This window comes from Mustela lutreola, chromosome X (genome assembly GCF_030435805.1).
Source record: "Mustela lutreola isolate mMusLut2 chromosome X, mMusLut2.pri, whole genome shotgun sequence".
NCBI classification, from domain to species: domain Eukaryota; kingdom Metazoa; phylum Chordata; class Mammalia; order Carnivora; family Mustelidae; genus Mustela; species Mustela lutreola.
Genome location: NC_081308.1, coordinates 112,706,312 through 112,729,950, shown reverse-complemented (window position 1 = coordinate 112,729,950; position 23,639 = coordinate 112,706,312). Strand labels below are relative to the sequence as shown.

Here is a 23,639-nt window from a genome sequence, read left to right as displayed (position 1 = left end):
TAAAATAACTAGAAAAGTACCTGGCACCCAATGCAAATATTATTTTTTTAAGTTTATTTCTTTTCTTTTCTTTTCTTTTCTTTTTTTTTTTTTTTTAGCAATCTCTACACCCAACATGGGTTTGAACTCACAATTCCAAGATCAAGGGTCGCATGTTTTCCAACTGAGCCAGCCAGGGACCCTCTAGTTCAACTATTAGCTATTATCATTACTATTTGAAAAGTACTCAAATTTATATTTTAACAGATATTACTTGCTGCCCACCACCCCCACTGCCCAATCTGAGGTCAGCACCATTGAGTCACAGTCTCTTTATAGGAAAGACAAGGTTTGCTTTATTTCCACAAAAGGAAAGCTCTGTAAATAAGCACACATGAACAACTTCCCAAAGAAGACAGTAAACACACAGACAAATATTTTAGTAAGAGGCCACAAAAATAATTATGGACACTTCCTTTAAGCATAGTGTGATCAACCAGTCCATCTGATATACAGAGTCTGGAATGGATAGCTTTTTTGGAGGAAAGTGTTGAAAGAAATTCTAAAAAGCAAAGTAGGACTAGGCACTTCAAATACCAGCTGCAGTCTGAATGAGTCTTAAGTACTAAATATTATTTCATTAACATTTTTAGTTATGAGCACATTTTATTACAATTGATAGTAAAACGTGACACACATGGTGAGAGGGTAAGCACGGAAAAGCAAGGACCAGGGCATATTCCCTCTTAGTCAATGGAGAGGGCATTCCCCCAACCCGGCAATTTAGAGATTTACCAAAATAGTCAAGCATTTCAAATGGCCGCTATGCTTCTCTCTGAAAGCTTTCATTTTACAATTTCTTTCCACTCATCTCATTACAGAGAAAGCCTCTATCAGAACTTTACTACCTGCTATCCAGACTTTCATTAAGGAGGATGTTCTCAGGGTTCAGGGAAAAACAATAAATCAGTTAAAGGCAGGGGCAGAGCCATAGTAGGGAACAGAATTTTATATCAGTCAGCCCAGTGGTTCCTTAATGAAGTTTTCACAATTGAAGTGAAATGAATAAAATAAGAGAACATAGTGCTTTTTTCTTCAGCCGAATGTGTTTAATTTAAAGGACTATATATTAGGAAACCATGTTCTTCCTCCTGGGGATTTTTTTAAAATCACCTTTCCTGTATGAAATGCAGTTGGTAGTTGATTTTTTAGTATTCTTCTTAGCAAAATAAGACTACCTACCTTAATTTGTGCCTCCTCCCCCACACTTTCACTTAAATATTATTGGTCCATGAAATCCAAAAGTCTAGAGACCACTGGCCAAATTCAACACTGCTACCACTCCCCCATCTGTCAGTAAAATACCTTTTCCTCCATGTTAGGAAAGAATCTTGTTACGAAAAAGTCCTTTATAGCTTTAATTAGGTCTGTTTTAGACATTCTTTCCTCATACTGAGCCAAAAGTCTGCTTTCCTCTAGTTTTCACCCATTTGGGGAGGTAATATTAAACTATTCTTTTTCCCTATTGGGGTTCTTCAAGTATTTAAAGACAGCAAGACAGCTATCATGTTCTCCTACATCTTATCTTTCTCAGTGTAAACATCCACATAATTCACTATATTGTATGTCATGTACTACAGCTGAAAATTGCAGTCACTTCTGCGGAGGCCATATCACACTACTGAAATCGTTAAAATGTCAGCTAAAACCTCTAAGTCTTTTACATAAGGTCATATATATGCATGCATGTCATGTTATATCTATTCCACAGTTGTACAATGTTTTTTGAACCTTCATTTTCTCCCTTCTATATTTTAATTTCAGGCACACAGGATGAGGTTTCTCTTCTAGTTGCCCCATGTTATTTTCTCTCTTAACTAGGTAAGATCCCTGAAGGCAAACACCATGTCTCAGAGTACTTTTCATAAGTCTTGCACAGAATTGGGTAAATACTTGGTTGATTCTAGTGAAATGTCCTTTATCTATGTAGGCAATGTGTATGTAAAAGATTATGTGACAAATTAGAAAGTTAACTTGCTAGACCTGAGCAATGCTACATACTTTGTACACAACATCTTGTTTTTATTCATCCTCAGAGATTATCTAATTCTCTTCCCTTGCCTTTTTGTAGAGAATTACTTGTACGAAAGACGCCAAGCATGCTAAAAATGATTTTTACTTCTGGGGGCTATCCCCAGATATGGGTAAAAGGAAAGAAGTCACATCTGTCTTAAAACAGAAATATACTACTTTAAATATTCATCACATAAAGCAGCCAATGAAAAATGTCTTTAAAATGCAAACATGTGTTCTGAAGTCTAAGGAAAATCTGATGGCTTAGAGTGAGAAGAATGTCTTAGAACACAAGTTACATAGCACTATGCTATTCCAAATATCTGATCAGATAAATCTGGGTACTTTTCTCACCTTCTCTTTTAAAAAAGAGTGGGCATTTCAGATTCTCAGGCTTGGGAGGTAATAATGGAGAGAAAAGCAAATATTTACCGAAGGCATACTAAATGCCCAAACCTGCAACATGCTATGGGCATAAACGTCATGTTAAAAAAATAAAAATAAAAATAAACATATGTTCTAACATGGGACAGTATCTATCATTCAATCTATCTTTCCTGGGATGAGGATAAAGTTGTACGAAATATAGCACTTGCCTTTCAAGAGCTTATAGTCTGGCAGAAGGAATCAAAGTAGTTCATTGGAGAAAAAATAAGTACTAAATTATATAGTACAAACTACAAGAGCAGGAATTTGGAAAAGGAGACAATCAGCATGCGCCTGAATAATATGAAAAGCTTCTGGAGGTGAGGATTAAAATGGGCCTTCCCAGAGTGCAGGTAGAATCAGGTATAGGTGTAGGTAAGGGAGGGTGGAGGAGGAAAACAGGATGAACAGAGACACAAATATGGAAAAACCACAGCATTTTGAGGCAGACATCAGTATAGTTTGCTCTGAGAAGGAAGAGGGGAACCTAATGGGAACAGAGAATTCCCTTAATAGATTGAAACAATTATCAGACAAGAAGTACGGTAAGGGAAAGGTTACAACTGAAAACATTAAAACCAAAATGGTGAGGGGGGTACTATAAATTTTTGAACAGGGATGGGACATGAGGATATCCACATTTTAGTTAGGCTACTAGGGCTGCAGCAAGCAGTGGATTACAAATGAGAGAGGCAAGGAAACTTGCTTAGGACGGTATGAAGTAAAGCAGACAAAGTAAAAGCAGACAACATGTTTGTTGGCAATAAGGTTAGAGATAAACTTCTAAAATGAAAACACAAAGGAACTTGATGATGTAGAGAATGAAGACAAGAGTTCAAAATAACTCCAAGCATACTTAGCCTGGAAAAACCAAGAAAACACCAACAGAGAATTACAAACGTCCCTGCCGTTACCTTGTCTGAGAATCTAATTCATGCTGATAATGGCTGTCATCCCCATTAGTTAGCTGAACTGCATTTTAATAGATGCCTTCAATGCCTTGACCTCAAGGAGTGGCAGGGGGTAGAAACTGAAGGGGAGCATCTTTTAACAGCATCCCTCACACTAACACAATGGAGGTGTTTGCTTACTCCGCTTATAATCACGGCCGCCGTTGCAAACTTCACCCTTAGAAAAATTAGGATTATTCCAGGAAAGATACCCATTCACCCTCTGGGTAGCAGGATCTTGCCAGTTCCTCGGCTGTCAGAGCGAGTTCGTGGAGAGAGGGGAGGCGCCTGAAGAAGGCGGCCTCCCAAGGGGGTCGAGGAAGCAGGGTTCAATCGAAGAAGTAAAACCACCGATGCCAGAAGAGTGAAAGACAGGGAAGGGACTCAGCTGAGGGGAGAGAGAGATCAAAGGACCGTTAAGCCCCTCCCAGGCCGGGAACCAGGCCAGCCCGGCCCCGCGCGGCCTGGCGCGGCCCAGCCCCGCTCCCCTGCCTGGAAGTCCAGGAGCTCCCCCTCACCTGCTCGGGCTCATCGGACGACTGGGAAGCCGAGGCTCCCACAGTCGGAAACGCCACCGCAATGCCAACCCGGAAGCATTGAGACCAACGGAAGTAACCAAGTCGTCGCCCCGGCAACGGTGGCACAGGCATTCCAACACCACCTCCTCAAAGCCTAAAAAAGAAGGCGCAAAATGAGAGGTGGGAACGACAAGGGGTCTTAATGGGGAAGTCGAGCCGACTTCGGATGCAAAAACACAAAAACGGCCACCTTTTGGGAGGTGTAGGGATAGAGAGCTAAGGCGTGACAATTTGGCAGGTTCTGCAGCTCACATACTCGCCAGTCGGGGGCAGAGATGTCGCCTGGTTACCTTGTCACCACCCACCACGTGCGTAAGAGGGCTAGGAAAGGGGCGGGGCTTAAGAAGCTAGCCGCCAGCCAACCTAAGAATGACGCGAAGGGCGGGGCATACGTAGTGAATGGGTGGAGCGGGACGCCTGCGCGCAAAGTACGAAAAAGGAGGGAAAGTGAGGGGGCGGGGCAGAGGACTTAAAAGTAGGAAAACGAGGGAAAGGAGTGAATGGTATTTAATGAGGTGCTCGAAGGCGGAAAGAAAATGAAGATCAAGTAAACCGTGGCAGCGAATGGGCGCCAGGTATTTGGGGCTGAGGAATCAGACTCGGGCCCTGTACTCAAAGCACACGGGGGAAGAAAAAACAGGTTGGAAACGAAGACCGTAAAAACTTAGAGATCACGAATCTAAAGAGTAGAAAAGCTAACGGGGGAGTCCAAATAAATCCATACCTCACAATCAGCCAGAAAATGACGGGCAAGCCCGACGTCCACTTTCTGGCTCCAGCACCTGGGGACCGGAAGGAATGTTTGCAAAGCACTCTGGGTAATTCTGCTGACCAATGGGCTACATTTGATTTTTAAGCCACTCACGTGAAGGTTCCATAATCACGTGAGAGCGAAGGTTCCATAATCACGCGAGAATATGAAATAACACAGTATGCGTACTGAGTATAAGTAAAAGTGGGTCAATGCAAGGCAATGACCGTAAATTATTGTTGAATTAATAAATATTTGGAGTACTTTGTTCTGAAAAGATTTTTCTCGCCTTAGTTAACACTTAGGTTTTTCCTTCCATTAAAAAATTTCTTCAGGTGGCACACATATTACCTGATGTGGAATGCTTACCAAGGACAGTGTCGAGAGCTTCGTGTGCAGACAACTACTCCATGAGATAGGTACTATTTTTTCCCCCTTTGATAGATAAGAAAACTGAGGTCTTAAAAGAGTAAATTAGTATTGGCAGGGCTGGGACTCAAATTTAGGTCTCACTTCAGAGCTTAGGCTCTCAACTTTAATAGTACCCTCGTTACCTTCAGAAACTTTCTTACTAAAAATAGATAATATAAAAAACATGTTCATGCCTTCTGACATGCGAGTTCCCTTCAGTTTACATCTCAGCAAAGCACTCCCTTCCAGCCAAAAAGGGCTGTAGCTTAGAGACCTTCTTACTTGGAAGAACTGTATTCTCCATGTGAATTTTATGCCTCCAGCTGTGTCCTGGTCCTGTCCCTCACATCCAAGTCACTGAACTTTATAGAATTAAGGCTTTCTCTGTGAGCAAATCACTGTCTTAACTTTTGTACAAGACTGCACTTTTGCCTCCTCAGCCATTGCCACCACCAGCTAATCTCACTGATCACCCACGAAAACTTTGTTAAAAGCAACTTCATTTTCAGATGACTTATTTTTTTAAAGATTTTCTTTATTTAAGAGTGAGAGAGTGAGAGAGAGCATGAGACGGGATAAGGTCAGAGGGAGAAGCAGACTCCCCATGGAGCTGGGAGCCCGATGCGGGACTCAGTCCTGGGACTCACGGATCCTGACCTGGGCCGAAGGCAGTCGCTTAATCAACTGAGCCACCCAGGCACCCAGATAACTTATTTTTAAAATTGTACAATAGATGTATTAAAAGGAGTATTAGTAGAAACATAAACACATACCATACTTTTACTTAGCACATTTTCTATTTGATTGCTTAGTTTGTTTTCAACATTTTTCTAAAACAAAACAAAAATAAATAAAATAGATCTAATCCTCATTATCAAAGTTGGCCATTTTCCTTTTTAATTACCTTTTATTTGTAGTCTCTGTCTCACAGACCAGTACTTGATTATACTCTGTCTTGTGTTATGCCTGAATTCTGATCTTTCCAGGAGATATTCAAGAGGACAGAATCCTGGAATCGTCAAATTGGAGAGATACTTAGAGGTATCTTCTATAATATTCATTATGTACAGTTACCCAGGCTCTGCTAGAATACTTCCAGTACAAGGAAACATTACAAGTCAGCCCATTAAGCTACTGGATAACTGTTAGGAAGCTCTCATTTATATTGAACCAAAACATGTTTTCCTCTTTCTACTTTCCCAAGAGAAACACTTAATCTTAAAGAAAGAAAAGAGTGTTGTGGGGCCACTGGGTGGCTCAGTGGGTTAAAGCCTCTGCCTTTGGCTCAGGTCATGATCCCAGGATCGTGGCATTGAGCCCTGCATCTGGATCTCTGCTCAGAAGGGAGCCTGCTCCCCACCCCCACTCCCCACCCCTCCCGCCTCTCTGCCTACTTGTGATCTCTATCTGTCAAATAAATAAATAAAATCTTTAAAAAAAAAAAAAAGAAAGAAAAGCGTGTTGTATTTGGAGCCAGAAGAAATCTTTTTTATTAAGGTGAAGTTTACATCACTGATACAATATTATGTCAATTTTATCTCAATAAAGTAAAAAAGAGCAAAAAAATAAATAAAATTGAGAACATTTTTATTTATTGTAAAAGACATAATTAAGACAGTGAAAAGGCAAGCTACAGGTTGGGAAAACAGACTTCTAATCCACGTAACCTACAAAATCTCATATCCTGTATAAATAAGGAACTCCTAAACTTGCAATAAAAAGATAGGCAACTCAGTATGTATGTCTGTGTGCACATACATACACATATACACACAGTAAAATATTATTCAGCCATAAAAAAGAATGAGATCTTGCCATTTGTGACAATATGGATGCCTTTAAAGGGTTTTATGCTAAGTGAAACAATCCGAGAAAGACAACTAACATATGATTTCACTTATATGTGGATATTAAAAAAAAAAAACCCAAAAACTCATAAATATAGAGAACAAAACTGGTGGTTACCAGAGGAGAGGGGAGAGGGGAATGGGAGAAATAGGTGAAGGATGTTAAGAGGTACAAGCTTCCTGTTATGATATGAATAAATCACGGAGATGAAAAGTACAGCATAGGAAATATAGTCAATAACTTTGTCATAACGTTGTATGGTGACAGATGGTAAGTACACTTATCATGGTGAGCATTGCATAACATACAGAATTGTTGAATCCCTATGTTGTACACCTGAAACTAATATAACATTGTATGTCAATTCTACTCCAATAATGAACAAATTTTTCTGAAGTCTGCATACATATTAAAAAAAAAGACAACTCAATTTTTTTAATGGGGAAAATACTTGAGAGGCACTTCATAAAAGAGTATATCCAAATGACATATAAGCATATGAGTAAGTGCTCAACATTATTAGTCATCTAGAAAACTAAAATTAAAATCACAATACACACCCACCAACATGGCCAAAGTTAAAAGGACTGACAGTACAAGGGGTTTGGCGGAAAGCATCTCAAATTCTCATACACCACTGGTGGAAGGATATATGTTTTCTATTGCTGCATAAAAAACTTTGCCACAAAGCTATCAGCTGAAAACACCACACATTTATTGTCTTCCAGTTTCTGCAGATCAGGAATCCAGACAGGACTTAACAGGGTCCTGGGCTCTGGGTCTCAGGAGACCCAATCAAGGTGTGTTTATCTCAAGACGATTAGGGAAGAATTCGCTTCTAAGCACACCCAGGTTGTTGTGAAATTCACTTCCTTGCAGCTGTAGCACTAAGGGCTTCAGTTTCTTGCTGGTTGTTGGCCAGAGGCCACTCGAAGCTATCCTGCTTTCCTACAACATGGCCCTCTTCATGGGCAGTTCACAATACTGCCACTTACTTGATTCTTCCACACCAGCAGGAGAATGAGAGCCCAAGAAGTGGTTTTACCAACATGGACTATAGTGGGACTATTATTTTTCTGTGATGAAGTCTACACTTACTTTTCAAAATTAGAATGGTTTCTTTTTCTGATTTAAAAAAGTACATAATCATTATAATACATTTAAACTGTACACAGAAGTAGAAAAAAAGAAGGTAAAAATCACCCAAAACCCAAACAAAGGCTAATCCTCTTAACAGTGTGGAGAACCTCCTTCTAGTCCTTCCTCAGTGCATACCCATAAACTTATACTATCATTCTTGGGATGTACATGTTTCTGTCACATGTTCTTACAGGGTGGCCTCTATGCTGAAGTCAGTGTCCCCTGCTACCTCTTATGGTCCTCCTACATTTCCCCAATTTAAAAAAAATTATTTATCTTTATAGAAGGAAAAAGAAAATATGAAAACCATAAACAAGAGGCTAAAATGCAAAAAAAAAAAAAAAGTAAAAGGAAACATCAGCCCACTACCCAGATAACACCATTAACATCTCTATATGTTTCCTTCTAGTCATCTCCACTACTCAGATAACACCATTAACATTTCTATGTGTTTCCTTCCTGTCTTTCCATCTTTTACATAACTGTATATATACCTCATAAACCTGGCCTTCCCTCCTGGCTTCTCAAAATCTCACTTCTCTACTCATTCCCCCTCTCCCATCCAGGAGAGCCAACCTCTCCCTCCATTTATCCTTCCTATCAGCTTCATGTTCTCCCCAGGGTACAGCGGAAGGGGGAAAATCTTCTAACCCTGGGTCACCCTTCAGATTCCGCCAGATCATCTTCCGTTCATAGCCCTTAATTTTTTTTCCTTTAAAATTTGTTTAACAGTATTTTACTTAACCCACCCAGTATATCCAAAATAATATCATTTTGGAATGTAATCAGTAAAAAAGTACCGAGATATTTCACAGTTTATTTAGAGAATAAATTTTTGCGTATTTTACATGCACAGCCCAACTCAGTTCAGACTAACATTTCAAGTGCTCAACAACCACATGTGGTGAGTTGGCCACCATACTGGGCAGCAGAGCTCTAATTCATTGCTCCATTCTCCAGCATCCTCTCTGCCCAATCCCCCACACCCACCAAGAATCATCTAGCACCCGCTACTCAAATGTGGCGAATTGTTAGCATCAGCATCATCTGGAGCTTGTTAGAAATGCAGACTCTTAGGTCCCACACAGGACTTACCTAAATTTGAATCTGCATTTTCACACTATGTCTAGGTGAACTGTTTACACATGAAACTTAAGTCTTTCTGGCTTCCAGTAGCAAGAAACTCCCCATCCCATCCCTAATTTTTAAATTAGTTCCCTTCTTTAAATTGTTCTAATTATTAGGAAAACATTTGTTCTTCCTTTATTGAGGGTTCTCTGTAAGCCTGGCATTGCATTAAGAACTTCACATCAGGGCGCCTGGGTGGCTCAGTGAGTTAGGCCACTGCCTTTGGCTCAGGTCATGATCTCAGGGTCCTGGGATCGAGTCCCACATCAGGCTCTCTGCTCGGCAGGGAGCCTGCTTCCTCCTCTCTCTCTCTGCCTGCCTCTCTGCCTACTTGTGATCTCTCTGTGTCAAATAAATAAAATCTTAAAAAAAAAAAAAAGAACTTCACATCAATTATCTCATTTAAGCCCAACACTCTATGAGATGGTTGCCAATTTTGACTCCTTTTGTTGTTGTCACCATTTATTGCAATAAAATATACGAAACATAAAAATCTGCCAGTTAACCATTTTAGGTGTACAATTCAGTGGCATTAACTACATTCGTAAATTTGTGCAACCTTCACCACATACCTCATATAAGTGAAATCATACAATATTTGTCTTTTTGTGTCTGATTTATTTCACTTAGCATGTTTTCAACATTCACCCATGCTGTACACTGTATCAGAATCTCCTTCCTTTTTACAGTAATTATTCCATCGTATGTATGCACCACATTTTGTTTATCCATTCATCTACTGATGGACATTTGGATTGTTCCCACCTTTAGGCTATTGTGAATAAGGTTGCTATGAACAGTGGTATACAAGAATCTTTTGAATCCTTGCTCTGAATTCTTCAGGGTAAATACCTAGGAGTGGAATCTGGGATCGTATGGTAATGCTATATATTTGACTGAAGGAACCACCATCCTGTTTTCCACAGCAGCTGTATCATTTTATCATAGCCTTTAAAAAATAGGAGTGATCATATGTGGAATATAAGAAATAGTGCAGAGGATCATAGGGGAAGGGAGGGAAAACTGAATGGGAAGAAATCAGAGAGGGAGACAAACCATGAGAGACTTTTGTTTCTGGGAAATAAACTGAGGGTTGCTAAAGGGGAGGTGGATGGGGGATGGGGTAGCTGGGGGATGGACATTAAGGAGGGCACTTGATGTGATAAGCACTGGGTGCTATACGCAACTACTGAGTCGTTGAACACTGTATCTGACTGAAACTAATGATGTGCTATATGTTAGCTAAGTGAATTTAAAGTAAATAATGAACAAATAAATAAAATTTAAAAATAGGAGTCATTGTGGTAATTTTTCTCATCAGAAAATTTTTTATTGCTGTTTTAAGAAAACTGGACTATAGAGAGAAAAAAGTTTTTTTAAAAAAATTGTAATCTCATTATCCAATAAAAGTCTTCACATGTTCATACAGATTCTTCCAGAATTTCTTTTTATGACAATTGTTCCTTAATATAAAAGTTGTATGGGGCACCTGGGTGGCTCAGTTGGTTAAGAATCTGTCTTAGGTTCAGGTCATGACCCCCGGTGTTGGGAGGGAGCTCTGCGATGGGGGTCCTTCCTCATCAGGGAGTCTGCTTCTCTCTCTCCCTCTCCCTCTCCTCCTCCCCACTGCTCACATGTTCTCTCTCACTCTAGAGTAAATAAATAAAATCTTTAAAAATAAATAAATGAATAAATAAAGGTTTTCTTTGTTGCCATGAAATTCTAAACATACTTTTGAAGGAACAATATTTTAGAAATGTACTTGCCTTAAAAATATACCATTTTTCTCCAAGATGGGATTGGGAGGGAGACAAACCATAAGTGACTCTTAATCTCACAAAACAAACTGAGGGTTGCTGGGGGGAGGGGGGTTGGGAGAAGGGGGGTGGGGTTATAGACATTGGTGGGGGGTGTGCTTTGCTGAGTGCTGTGGGGTGTGTGGACCTGGCAATTCACGGACCTGTACCCCTGGGGATAAAAATATGTTTATAAAAAATAAAAAATTAAAAAAAATACCTTTCAATACCACAAAAAAGTGAAAGAAAATAGTTTTAAATTTTGCTTTAAAAATCATGTATACACTCTCCTTTATAAATTAAATTAAATTAAAAATCATGTAAAAATATATATATATACCATTTTTCAATATGCAGCCATCAGAAATTATGTTTGTGAGGACTATGCAATCATAATTATAAGCTTTATCTTCTAGTGAATGTCTACGATATTCCAGAAACTTCACACATGCTGACTATAATTCTCACCACAACCCAGTGTAAGCTTTACCACTGGATGGGCCAGGTTTTGCCAGTTGTGTGGTCTTGAATAAGTACCCAACCTCCCTGTCCCTACCTTGCCTCATTTGTGAAAACAGAGAACCTTCTAGCACCTGCCTCTGGAGTTACTGAGCATTCAAACGAGGGGATCTACATAAGGCGCTTGGAACAGAGGGCTCCTTATCAGCACCCAAGAAATGTTCACCAACTAAATTTCAGGTTCCCTGACAATTTAAACATGCGAAATAAAATTGAACCATGACAGTAGTAGAAGAAAGTGCAGGTGAGCACTTTTATAATCTGGAGGGTGGGCAAGACCTTCTAAGCGCATTATCAGAGGCAGAGGTAATCAAAGCAAAGGATTATTAGAACTGAATACATAATGCAAATCATGGCTGAGAGACAGAAAACACCAAAAAGCTAGAAGATAAGCAATAATTAGGGGGAAATTTTTAACTAATTTGACGATTAAAAAGGTCTTTAATATACAACAAGCTTCACAACTAAAAAAAAAAAAAAACATACAAGCAATGGTATTTTCCTGGAAAAGTAGATAAAGGATAGAAATAGTCAAGCAAGACAGTTCAATGTGGCCAATTTATGCCTGGGGACATTTTGATGAGCCCTCCTGGCACGGCTGCCCTGACAGCTGACACAGCCACCGGTTTCACTGTCGCTGTCACGGCGCACCTCTCACCCTCCTTCTCTACTCTATCTCCAGTCCAGAGAACTCTCACTTTGTAGTTTAGTTCTTTCTGCATTATGTGCCTGTTCTTCCACAAACTGTTATTTCTAATAAAAAAGAAAAAAGAAAAAATATTAGGGCTAACCTCCAAGAGGAAACTAAAATCATCTTTCTAAGAGAAGTTTTTTAGGTTTTTTAAAAATATTTTATTTATTTATTTGAAAAAGGAAGACACGGTGAGAGAGGGAACAAAAGCAGGGAGAGTGGGAGAGGGAGAAGCAGGCTCCCACTAAGCAGGGAGCCCAATGTGGGCTCCATCCCAGCACCCTGGATCATGACCTGAGCCGAAGGCAGATGTTTAGCGACTGAGCCACCAGGTGCCCCAAGAGAAGTTTTAGGATATTAAATATAATGTTTGCATACTCAAATCCTGAGAGAAAAGTTGAGAATTTCATTGAGAATTTCCTCTACATTCTGACATTCTGGAGCTGAGAATAAGGAATCTTACATGTTCCAAATACCTTCCTTCTTCCCTTCCACTCAATGTCAATAGACAGATAGATAGATAGATGCAATTTATTCATATAAATTTATTCAAATGGTCAGGAAGGCCTTCTCTAATGTGGTAGTATTTGAGAAGAGGCATGAAAGAAGTGAGGGAGTAAGCTATGAGGATTTCTGAACATTCCAGGTAAAGAGAACAACAGGAAAGGCCCTGAAGCAGGAGATATGTTTGATGAAGCTTGAGGTCACCAGGGTGACTAGAGCAAAGGGATGAAAGGAAAGAGCAGTAGGAGATGAGGGCAGAGAGGTCATAGGTTAAGAGAGATCAGATGGAGCTGTGTATATTACAGTAAAAACTTTGGAATTTATTTTAAGAACCTGGGGAGGTTGACATAATAAGGAGAAAGCAAGCCTACAAAAAGCAGAGGTGTCTATCCTTTATATTTTTTAACAAAAAAGAGAGTAATTTCCATTAAAACAAATGATTCCTAGTTATATGTGATTATAGACCAAGTGGTGCCCAATCCCTAATCATCCTTCACTTCCCCATCACTGAGACCTTTACCTCAAATGGGCAGGGTTAGCAATAGGGAATTTGGGTTAGGAGGAAAAAGTTAAGAAAAAGGAGGAAAAAGTTAACATAGCAAGTTTGGTGGTTTTCTTCTTGCGTGTCTCCAAGAGGACCAGGATAGACCCTTAGGCAAGCCATGAGAATGTATGTGTCAAAGTGTACTTTATAATACCAAAGGAATGCTGTCTCACATTTAGGTCTTTCATCCATTTTGCGTCTATTTTTGTGTGTGGTGTAAGGAAATGGTCCAGTTTCATTCTTCTGCATGTGGCTGTCCAATTCCTCCAACACCATTTGTTGAAGAGACTGTCTTTTCTCCATTGGACATTCTTTCCTGCTTTGTTGAAGATTAGTTGACCATAGAGTTGAGGGTCCATTTCTGGGTTCTCTATTCTATTCCATTGATCTATGTGTCTGTTTTTGTGCCAGTACCATACTCTTTTGTTGATTACAGCTTTGTAATAGAGCTTGAAGTCTGGAATTCTGATGCCACCAGCTTTGCTTTACTTTTTCAACATTCCTCTGGCTATTCAGGGTCTTTTTTGGTTCCATACAAATTTTAGGATTATTTGTTCCAGCTCTGTGAAAAAAGTTGATGGTATTATGATAGGGATTGTATGAAATGTGTAGATTGCTCTAAGTAGCATAGACATTTTCACAATATTTATTCTTCCAATGCATGAGCAAGGAAAGTTTTTCCATTTCTCTGTGTCTTCCTCAATTTCTTTCATGAGTACTTTATCGTTTTCTGAGTACAGATTCTTTGCCTCTCTGGTTGGATTCATTCCTAGGTATCTTGTGGTTTTGGGTGTAATTGTAAATGGGATCAACTCCTTAATTTCTCTTCCTTCTGTCTTGTTGGTGTATATAAATGCAACTGATTTCTGTGCATTGATTTTATATCCTGCCACTTTACTGAGCTCCTGTATGAGTTCTAGCAGCTTTGGGGTGGAGTCTTTTGGGTTTTCCACATAAAGTATCATATCATCTGCAAAGAGTGATAGTTTGACTTCTTCTTTGCCAATTCAGATGCCCTTTATTTCTTTTCATTGTCTGATTGCTGAGGCCAGGACGTCCAGTACTATGTTGAATAGCAATGATGATAGTGGACATCCCTGCCATGTTCCTGACCTTAGGGGGAAAACCTCAGTTTTTCCCCACTGAGAATGATATTCGCTATGGGTTTTTCATAGATGGCTTTTATGATATTGAGGTATGTACCCTCTGTCCCTACACTGTGAAAAGTTTTAACCAAAAAAGGATGCTATACTTTGTCAAATGCTTTTTATGCATCTATTGAGAGTATTATATGGTTCTTGTCATTTCTTTTACTAATGTTATGTATCACGTTAATTGATTTGCAGATGTTGAAACAACTTTGCAGCTCAGGAATAAATCTCACTTGGTCATGGTGAATAATTATTTTAACGTACTGTTGGATCCTATTGGCTAGGATTTTGGTGAGAATTTTTGTATCCATGTTCATCAGGGATATTGGTCTGTAATTCTCCTTTTTGATGAGGTTTTGTCTGGTTTGGGGATCAAGGTAATGCTGACCTCATAAAATGAGTTTGGAAGTTTTCCTTCCATTTCTGTTTTTCAGAACAGTTTCAAGAGAATAGGTATTAATTCTTCTGTAAATGTTTGGTGGAATTTCCCTGGGAAACTATCTGGCCCTGGGCTCTTGTTTGTTGGGAGATTTTTGATTACTGCTTCAACCTTGCTGGTTATGGGTCTGTTCAAGTTTTCTATTTCTTCCTGATTCAGTTTTGGTAGTTTAAACATCTCTAGGAATGCATCCATTTCTTCCAGATTGTCTCATTTGATGGCATATAGTTGCTCATAATACGTTCTTATAATTGTTTGTATTTCTTTGGTGTTGGTTGTGATCTCTCCTCTTTCATTTATGATTTTATTAATTTGGGTCCCTTCTCTTTTCTTTTTAATAAGTCTGGCCAGGGATTTATCAATCTTATTAATTCTTTCAAAGTACCAGCTCCTTGTTTTTTTGATCTGGTCTACAATCCTTTTGGTTTCTATTTCATTGATTTCTGCTCTGATCTTTATTATTTCTCTTCTACTGCTGGGTTTAGGCTCTCTTTGCTGTTCTTTCTCCAGCCCCTTTAGGTGTAGGGTTAGGTTGTATATTTGAGACTTTTCTTGTTTCTTGAGAAAGGCTTATATTGCTATATACTTTCCTCTTAGGACCACCTTTGCTGCATCCAAAAGATATAATACCAATGGACTGATGATTCCTTTGTGTGCACCTAGAGTAATAGGCCATGCCATGCCATCTTGTTAGGATTACATTTGCACAAACACAAAGATAGATGATGCAAACCTGGTTTCGTTGTTGGGGTCAACACTGTTGAGGTCCTGAGTCTCCTGCTCTTGGCTAGTTATCAATAAGATGTACATACGTGACCAGCCCTCCCATCTGTGACCCAACCCCTGAGACTCAAAATGGGCTTTACTGGGCATAGATATTCTATATACATCCTTGGATTTCACTGCTATAAACCATTAAAAGGGAAACTAGAAATTCAATGAAAATGAACACATAACAACATAACAAAAGCAGTGGAATGCTGCCCAAGCTGTATTTAGAAGAGAATTTATAGCACTAAATTCCTATATAAGAAAAGAAGAAGGGCTTCAGATCAGTGACTCTAGCTTTGATCCTCATGAGCTAGAAACATTAGAAGAAATTAAACTAAAAGTAAGCAGAAGAAAGGAATTATTAAGATAAGGGCAGAAATCAATGAAATAGAAAACATGAAGAAATAGAGAAAATCAATGAACCCAAAAACAGGTGATTTCAAAAGGTCAACAAAATTTATAAACTTACATCTAGTTATATCTAGTTTCTCTCTCTGACAAATAAATAAACATCTAAAAAATTAAAAATAAATAAAAATTAAAAAAATTTTAAGATGTAGTTCATATATATAATGGAATATTACTCAGCCATCAGAAATGATTAATACCCATCATTTGCATCAAAATAGATGGAACTGGAGGGGATTATACTAAGTGAAATAAGTCAAATATTGAAAGACAATTATCATATGGTTTCACTCATATGTGGAACATAATGAACAGCATGGAGGACATTAGGGGAAGGAAGGGAAAACTGAAAGGGGGTAAAGCAGAGGGGGAGACGAACCAGAGAGACTATGGACTCCAGGAAACAATCTGAAGGTTTCAGAGGGGATGCAGTGTGTGGGGATGGGTGAGCCCAGTGATTAGGGAGGGCATGTGTTGTAATGAATACTGGATGTTATACACAAATAATGAATCATGGAACACTACATCAAAAACTAATGATGTACTGTATGGCAACTAACATAACATAATAAATAAATAAATAAATAAATAAATACACTTTTTGTACCTTAATGGACACTACCAAGAAAGTGGTAAAAGAACCCACGGAAAGGGAGAAGATATGTGCAAATCATGTATCTAATTATAGTTTAGTATCTAAAATGAAAAACTTTCACAATTCAACAAAAACTTAATCCAATTAAAAGGGAGTACTACAGGGCGTCTGGGTGGCTCAGTGGGTTAAGCCACTGCCTTTGGCTCAGGTCATGATCTCAGGGTCCTGGGATCGAGTCCCGCATCGGGCTCTCTGCTCAGCAGAGGGCCTGCTTCCCTTCCTCTCTCTCTGCCTGCCTCTCTGCCTACTTGTGATCTCTCTCTGTCAAATAAATAAATAAAATCTTTAAAAAAAAAAAAGGGAGTACTACAGGGACACCTGGGTGGCACAGGTAGTTGAGAAAACCACTCTTGGTTTCCACTCAGGTTCTGATCTCAGGGTTCTGAGATCCAGCCCCACATTGAGCTCTGTGCTCAGCACAGAATCTGCTTGAGATTTTCACTTGAAATTCAGCCATCCCCCCCAGATAAATAAATCTTTTTAAAAAGATTTTATTTATTATTTGACAGAGAGAGACACAGTGAGAGAGGGAGCACAAGCAGGAAGAGTGGGAGAGGGAGACGCAGGCTTCCCGTTGAGCAGGGAGCCCAATGCAGGGCTCGATCCCAGGACCCTGGGATCATGACCTGAGCCAAAATTAGATGTTTAACTGAGTGAGCCACCCAGGCACCCCTAAATAAATCTTTTTTTAAAAGAATAAACAAATACAAGTGAGTATTACAGGCAGAGATGGATATATTGTGATTATGAAAGGGATGAAAGGGAGAGAGGTAAATTTTGCAAGAGGACGTACAATTCTAAACTTTTATATACCTAATAAGAAAGCTTCAAAATACATGAAACAAAAACTGATAGAATATAAATGAAAAATAAACATATACACACTTAGAGATTTTAATACATCTTTCAAAAATTGATAGTAAAGTAGACAGAAAATCTTTAAGGATATATAAGACTTGATACTGTCTACCAACTTGGGGTGCCTGGATGGCTCACTTGGTTAAACATCTGCCTTCGATTAGGTCATGATCCCAGGCTCAAGTCATGATCCCAAGGTCCTAAAATAGAGCCCCACCTCAAGCTCTTTGCTCAGCAGGGAGCCTGCTTCTCCCACTCCCTTGGCCTGCAGGTCTGCCTACTTATGCTCTCTCTGTCAAATAAACAACAACAAAAAAACCCGCTATCTACCAACTTGACCTAATAGAAATTTATAGAACACTCAATGAACAACAGAACATACATTATTTTCACAAGTCCAGATAAGGTTTACCCAAATAGACCATATTCTGGGCCACAAAACAATTTACAACACATTTAAATAGTATTAGAATTATAAAACTTATGTTCTCTGAATCCAATGAAATTAAATTAGATTTTATTGGATTAAATTAAATCAAATCAGTATACCAAAGATTTCTGGAAAATCCCCAAATATTTGAACCTAAATAGCGAACTTTTTTAAAAAAGATTTTATTTATTTATTTGACAGACAGAGATCACAAGCAGGCAGAGAGGCAAGCAGAGAGAGAGGAGGAAGCAGGCTCCCCGCTGAGCAGAGAGCCGGATGCAGGGGCTCGATCCCAGAACCCTGGGACCATGACCTGAGCTGAAGGCAGAGGCTTTAACGCACTGAGCCACCCAGGTACCCTGAACTTTTTTTTTTTTAAGATTTTATTTATTTATCAGAGAGAGAGTGGGGGGAAGAGCGAGCACAGGCAGACAGAATGGCAGGCAGAGGCAGAGGGAGAAGCAGGCTCCCTGCTGAGCAAGGAGCCCGACGTGGGACTCGATCCCAGGACGCTGGGATCATGACCTGAGCCAAAGGCAGCTGCTTAACCAACTGAGCCACCCAGGCGTCCCTACCCGGAACTTTTTAAAAAAGATTTTATTTATTTGGGAGAGAGGGAGAGAGATAGGAGAGAGAGCATGGGGGGGGGCAGTGGGAAGGGGGAGAAGGTGACGCCCCCCTGATCAGGGAGCCTTGTCACTGGGCTCCATCCCAGGACCATGGAATCATGACCTGAGCTGAAGGTAGATGCTTAACTGACTGAGCCACCCAGGTGCCCTGAATAACAAATTTTAAATAACACGCGGGTCAAGGAAGAAATCAAAAAGGGAAATTATAAAGCATCTTGAATGAATATGAAAACAGCAAAAGGGGCTACTGGGTGGCTCAGTCATTAAGTGGCTGCCTTAGGCTCAGGTCATGATCCCAGCATCCTGGGATCAGGCTCCGTGCTCCAGAGGGAGCCTGCTTCTCCTTCTCCCTCTGCCTGCTGCTCCCCTACTCCCTGCTTGTGCTCCTTGTCAAATAAATAAAATCTTTTTTGAAGAGTAAAGGAAAACAGCAAAAATTGTGGGATGCAGTAAAACCCATGGTTAAAAGAAATTTTATAATAGTAAATACTTGTATTAGAAAACATTAAGGATCTTGAAACAATGACCTCAACTTTCACCTTAAGAAACTAGAAGACAAAGAGCAAATTAAATCTAAAGTAAGAAAACTTAAATCCAAAGTAAAGATGACAGAAATCAAACACACTGAAAATTAGAAGGAAAAAAAAGAAAGAAAGAAAAGCTGGTTCTTTGAGAATGTCAATAAAATAGATAAACCTCTATAGACAGACTGACCAGGAAAAAAAAAAAAGGAACCAATTAACCAATATTAGAATGGATTAAGAGAAAGAACATAAATTATACATCCTACAAATATCATAGCAGGTAGACTCTAAAAGAGTCCTTATTTATGCTTGTCTCCTGGTATTCATGCTCCTGTGTGATCCTCTCCTGTTGAGTGTGATCTGAAGTAGTGATTTGCTTCTCATCAACAAAAATACAATAAAGGTAGTGTGATATTACTTCCATGACCAGACTATGACTACCATCTTATTATAGTCTCTCTGTTGCTGACTTTAATAAAGCAAGCTGCCATGTTGGAAAGGCAGCATGGCAAGGAACTGAGGGCAATCTTTTTCCCACAGCCAACAGAAAATCAAGGCCCTCAGTCCAACAACCCACAAAGAACTTAATCCTGCCAACAACTATGTAAGTTTGGAAGTGAATCCTTCCCCCCAGTCAAGTCTTTAGATGAGGCTCTGGCCCTGGGTTATAGCCTTATGAGAGACCCTAAACAGAGGACCCAACTAAGTTATGCCTGGATTCTGGGTCTGCAGAATCTGTGAAATAATAAATACCTGTTGTTTTAAGCAGCTAAGTTTGCAGTAATTTGTTATGCAGAAATAGATAACTAATACAAGTGTTAAGATAAAGAAATAGTATCAACAACTTCATGTTAATAAATTTGTGAACTTTGATGAAAAGGAAAAATGGACAAACTTCTTAAAATACACAAACTATCAAAACTCATTCAAGAAGAAATCAATAACCTGAATATTCCCATTAATATTATAAAAATTAATTTATAGGGGCACCTTGTTAAGCGTCAGACTCTTGATGTCAGCTCAGGTCATGATCTCAGGGTTGTGAGATGAATCCAGGCATTGGTTGGGCTCCCTGATCAGCAGAGATTCTGCTTAAGATTCTTTCCCTCTGCCCCCCCACCTCTCTGCTCATGCACCTGCACTCTCTCTCTTTCTCTCAAATTAATAAATAAATCTTTTTAAAAAGCAATTTTCAGTTAAAAACTTTGTCACAAAGAAAACTTTGGGCCCAAATGACTTCACTGGTGAATTCTTCAAGCATTTAAGAAATAATTATAATTCTATACAAACTCTTCCAGAAAATAGAAGATAATAGAGTACTTCCCAACCCATTCAATGAGATAAACATTACTGTGATACCAAAATTAAAGACATTATAAGAAAGAAAACAAAGACCAATACTGCTCAAAAACTTAGATGCAAAAATTCTTTGTGAAATTTTAGCAAATTGAATCTAACTATATATACAAAGGATACTTCATCATAACCAAATGAAGGTTTATCTGAGGAATGGAAAGGAGGTTGAACAATCAAAATCACTGTAATTCACCACATTAACAAAAGAAAAAAGAAAAAAACATATCATCATCTAATTAGACACCAAGAAATCACTTGATGAAAGGCAACATCTTAGCATAAAATATCTTAAATAAAATCTCTTAGCACACTAGGAATAAAAAGGAATCTTCCTTAATCTGAAAAAAGGTGCATGCTCTCTATCTCTAACAAATAAATCCTTAAAAAGAACAGAGAAATCCAGCAATAAACAAATCTCTTTAATTTTGTTAAGTCCAGTAATACACAAATGTATTTGATAATGGAGCTCTTTATTTGCAAATTAGTAATAGTCTATGAAACACACTTTGGAAACCATGATTTTGTTAATCACTTTTGCTTTACTTGTGAGGAATCTGATACCCAGAGACAGTAACTCACTTAACCAAGACCACTTGTCTAATGATGTGTCCAGGCACAAATGCTCTGCTCCTTATATTATGCAACAGATTATCATTTTCATTAGGTATGGGTTATGTCTTGAAGGTTTCATAAGCAAGTACTGCTTCTACTTCTGTCCTTCCACTACTCCAGGGCCTGTCCCTATTATAGCACTTACCATCACATAGTACAGTCATCTGTCTTCCCCATTAGACTGAGCACTCCCTCTGCCCAGGGAATGTGGACTGATCATTTTTGTTTTGCCCAGTTAGTTCCATGACTAGAATAGAGCAGAATCTCAGTAAATGTTTCATGAATAAAAGGACTTGGGGTTGGGGAAGGACTTCCATGTGAACAGCCCAATAACAAAAGTACAGATATCTAAGAGAAGAGTACAAGACTCCAAGCTGGGGGGAAAAAGATACGGAGGAACAGTCATATAGGGGAGGGAGACAGGATTGGAGAAAAATTAAGAACAGTATTCTTACAACAAGGAATCAGGAAAGTAGACCCAATGAGATATAATGGTGTCACCAATGCACAGAAGATATTTGGTTCAGGACAGCTGGTGTGTTATTGCATAATCTCTAAATAATTAGCTGTACTAAATGCCAAGAAAATGCTCTGATCCATGCCAAAAGAAAAACACATTATGACATAACCACATTAAAATAATTATTTCAGGGGCATCTGGCTGGCTCAGTCAATAGAACATGGAATTCTTAGTCTCAGGGTACTGAATTCAAGCCCCACGTTGGGATGGAGCGTGCCTTAAGAAACAGATAAGTAATCATTTCTGTTGGATAGCACTGAATATCTATCATAAGTATCAGTTAAACATGTTGAGGGAAATCATTTCAAGCTTGTTATTCTCAAAATAAAAATCAAATATATGAAAACAAAATTACATCACAAAAAGAACATTATTGATCACAACAAGTTCTTAGCATACATAAGCTCATTTAGGTCAAATAACTACCCTGTAAACATGTAATGTAAACTTCCACTACATTTTACAAAAATGTAAAATTTCCCTGTTCATTTTAAAAAGATTTGAAGAGGGGTGCCTAAGTGTCTGCCTTCAGCTCAGGTCAGGATCCCAGAATCCTGGGATCAGTCCTGCACTGGGCTTCTTGCTCAGCAGGGAGCCTGTTTCTTCCTCTCACTCTGCCTCTCTCCCCTGCTTGTGCTCTCTCATTCTCTGTCTCTCTCTCAAATAAAGAAATAAAATCTTTTTGAAAAATAATTTAAAAAATAAAAAGATTTGAGGAACTAAATCTTCTCTTCCAAGAATCTGCATTGTCATAAGAATCCGGGTTGCCCAAATCCCCCCCCCCCAATAATTTCCAAAACCAAAGTTGTTCTAATGTGTTGAATTTCTCCAGTGACCTTAATTTTATAAAGAGAGTTTAATTTTCCTAACTCACATAGCCTCTTGTTGAGCATTTCAAAATGATAACTGGTGCATCATCTTGTTCAGAACAAACTGTAGGAATTCAAAACAGCTGCCTCTCTAAGGAACATCCAAGACTTTTAAGAGTTCCTAATATGGGGTGCCTGGCTGGCTCAGTGGGTTAAAGCCTCTGCCTTCAGTTCAGGTCATGATCTTAGGGTCCTGGGATCGAGCCCCACATCGAGCCCCACATCGAGCCCCACATCGAGCCCCACATCAGGCAGGGAGCCTGCTTCCCCGATCTCTCTGCCTGCTTCTCTGCCTACTTGTGATCTTTGTCTGTCAAATAAATAAATAAAATCTTTTTTAAAAAAGAGTTCTTAATATGGGTTTTATATCAAAATCAATTTGTAACTTTTCACAGGAAGAGAAGAAAAAGAGGAATGAATGCTTATAGAGTACCTAATAAATTCCAGATATTATGATAAACACTTTATAAAGTTTCCTGGATATAATTCCCATATCCTCCTTTTGAGATAAAATGGACCTTGCTTCTGGAATGTTTATAAAAAATTATGAGTTTTAAAAGTTAAAAAAAAAGGACACAAACAAGATAAATGTTTAAGGATGGAAATTAGTCATACATAAAGCAAACTTAAAGACAGCACTACTACAGGAATAAAATCTAATTTAGCTTTAAATATAAATTTCTGGGGCGCCTGGGTGGCTCAGTGGGTTAAGCCGCTGCCTTCGGCTCAGGTCATGATCTCAGGGTCCTGGGATCGAGTCCCGCATCAGGCTCTCTGCTCAGCGGGGAGCCTGCTTCCTCCTCTCTCTCTGCCTGCCTCTCTGCCTACTTGTGATCTCTCTCTGTTGAATAAATAAATAAAATCTTTAAAAAATAAATAAATAAATAAATAAATAAATATAAATTTCTGTTCACTTATATCATTCATTAACATTTTAAATAATAGTCCACAAATATAAGGCAAATATACTGATACTATTTGCTAACACCACTTGGAAATATTAGGTATGTTCTATTCTAGAAAACCTGTCACTTAGATGAGAGATCTTAAGATTAAGTTTAAATGGTGAAGTTTACCCT

General features: G+C 38.9%; 1 protein-coding gene across 7 annotated transcripts in view; it reads right to left on the bottom strand.

Annotated features, from left to right (window-relative positions):
- SLC25A14 (solute carrier family 25 member 14) overlaps nt 1-4,309 on the bottom strand; it is a 60,735-nt gene extending 56,426 nt beyond the window's left edge. For 5 of the 7 annotated variants that reach the window (XR_009349902.1, XR_009349903.1, XM_059157530.1 and 2 more), the window contains exons 1-2: nt 4,197-4,309; nt 3,947-4,100 (exon numbers count right to left, since the gene is read on the bottom strand). Coding sequence is in view for 5 of the 7 variants with exons in the window: in XM_059157530.1 (XP_059013513.1) it covers nt 3,947-4,078 (132 nt within the window). In the remaining 2 variants the exon portion in view is untranslated. Of the gene's footprint in view, nt 1-3,569; nt 3,817-3,946; nt 4,101-4,196 lie in introns of those variants that run through there. The other 2 variants (XM_059157531.1, XM_059157528.1) reach the window with 1 other exon arrangement.
- Nucleotides 4,310-23,639: the final 19,330 nt, after the last annotated feature.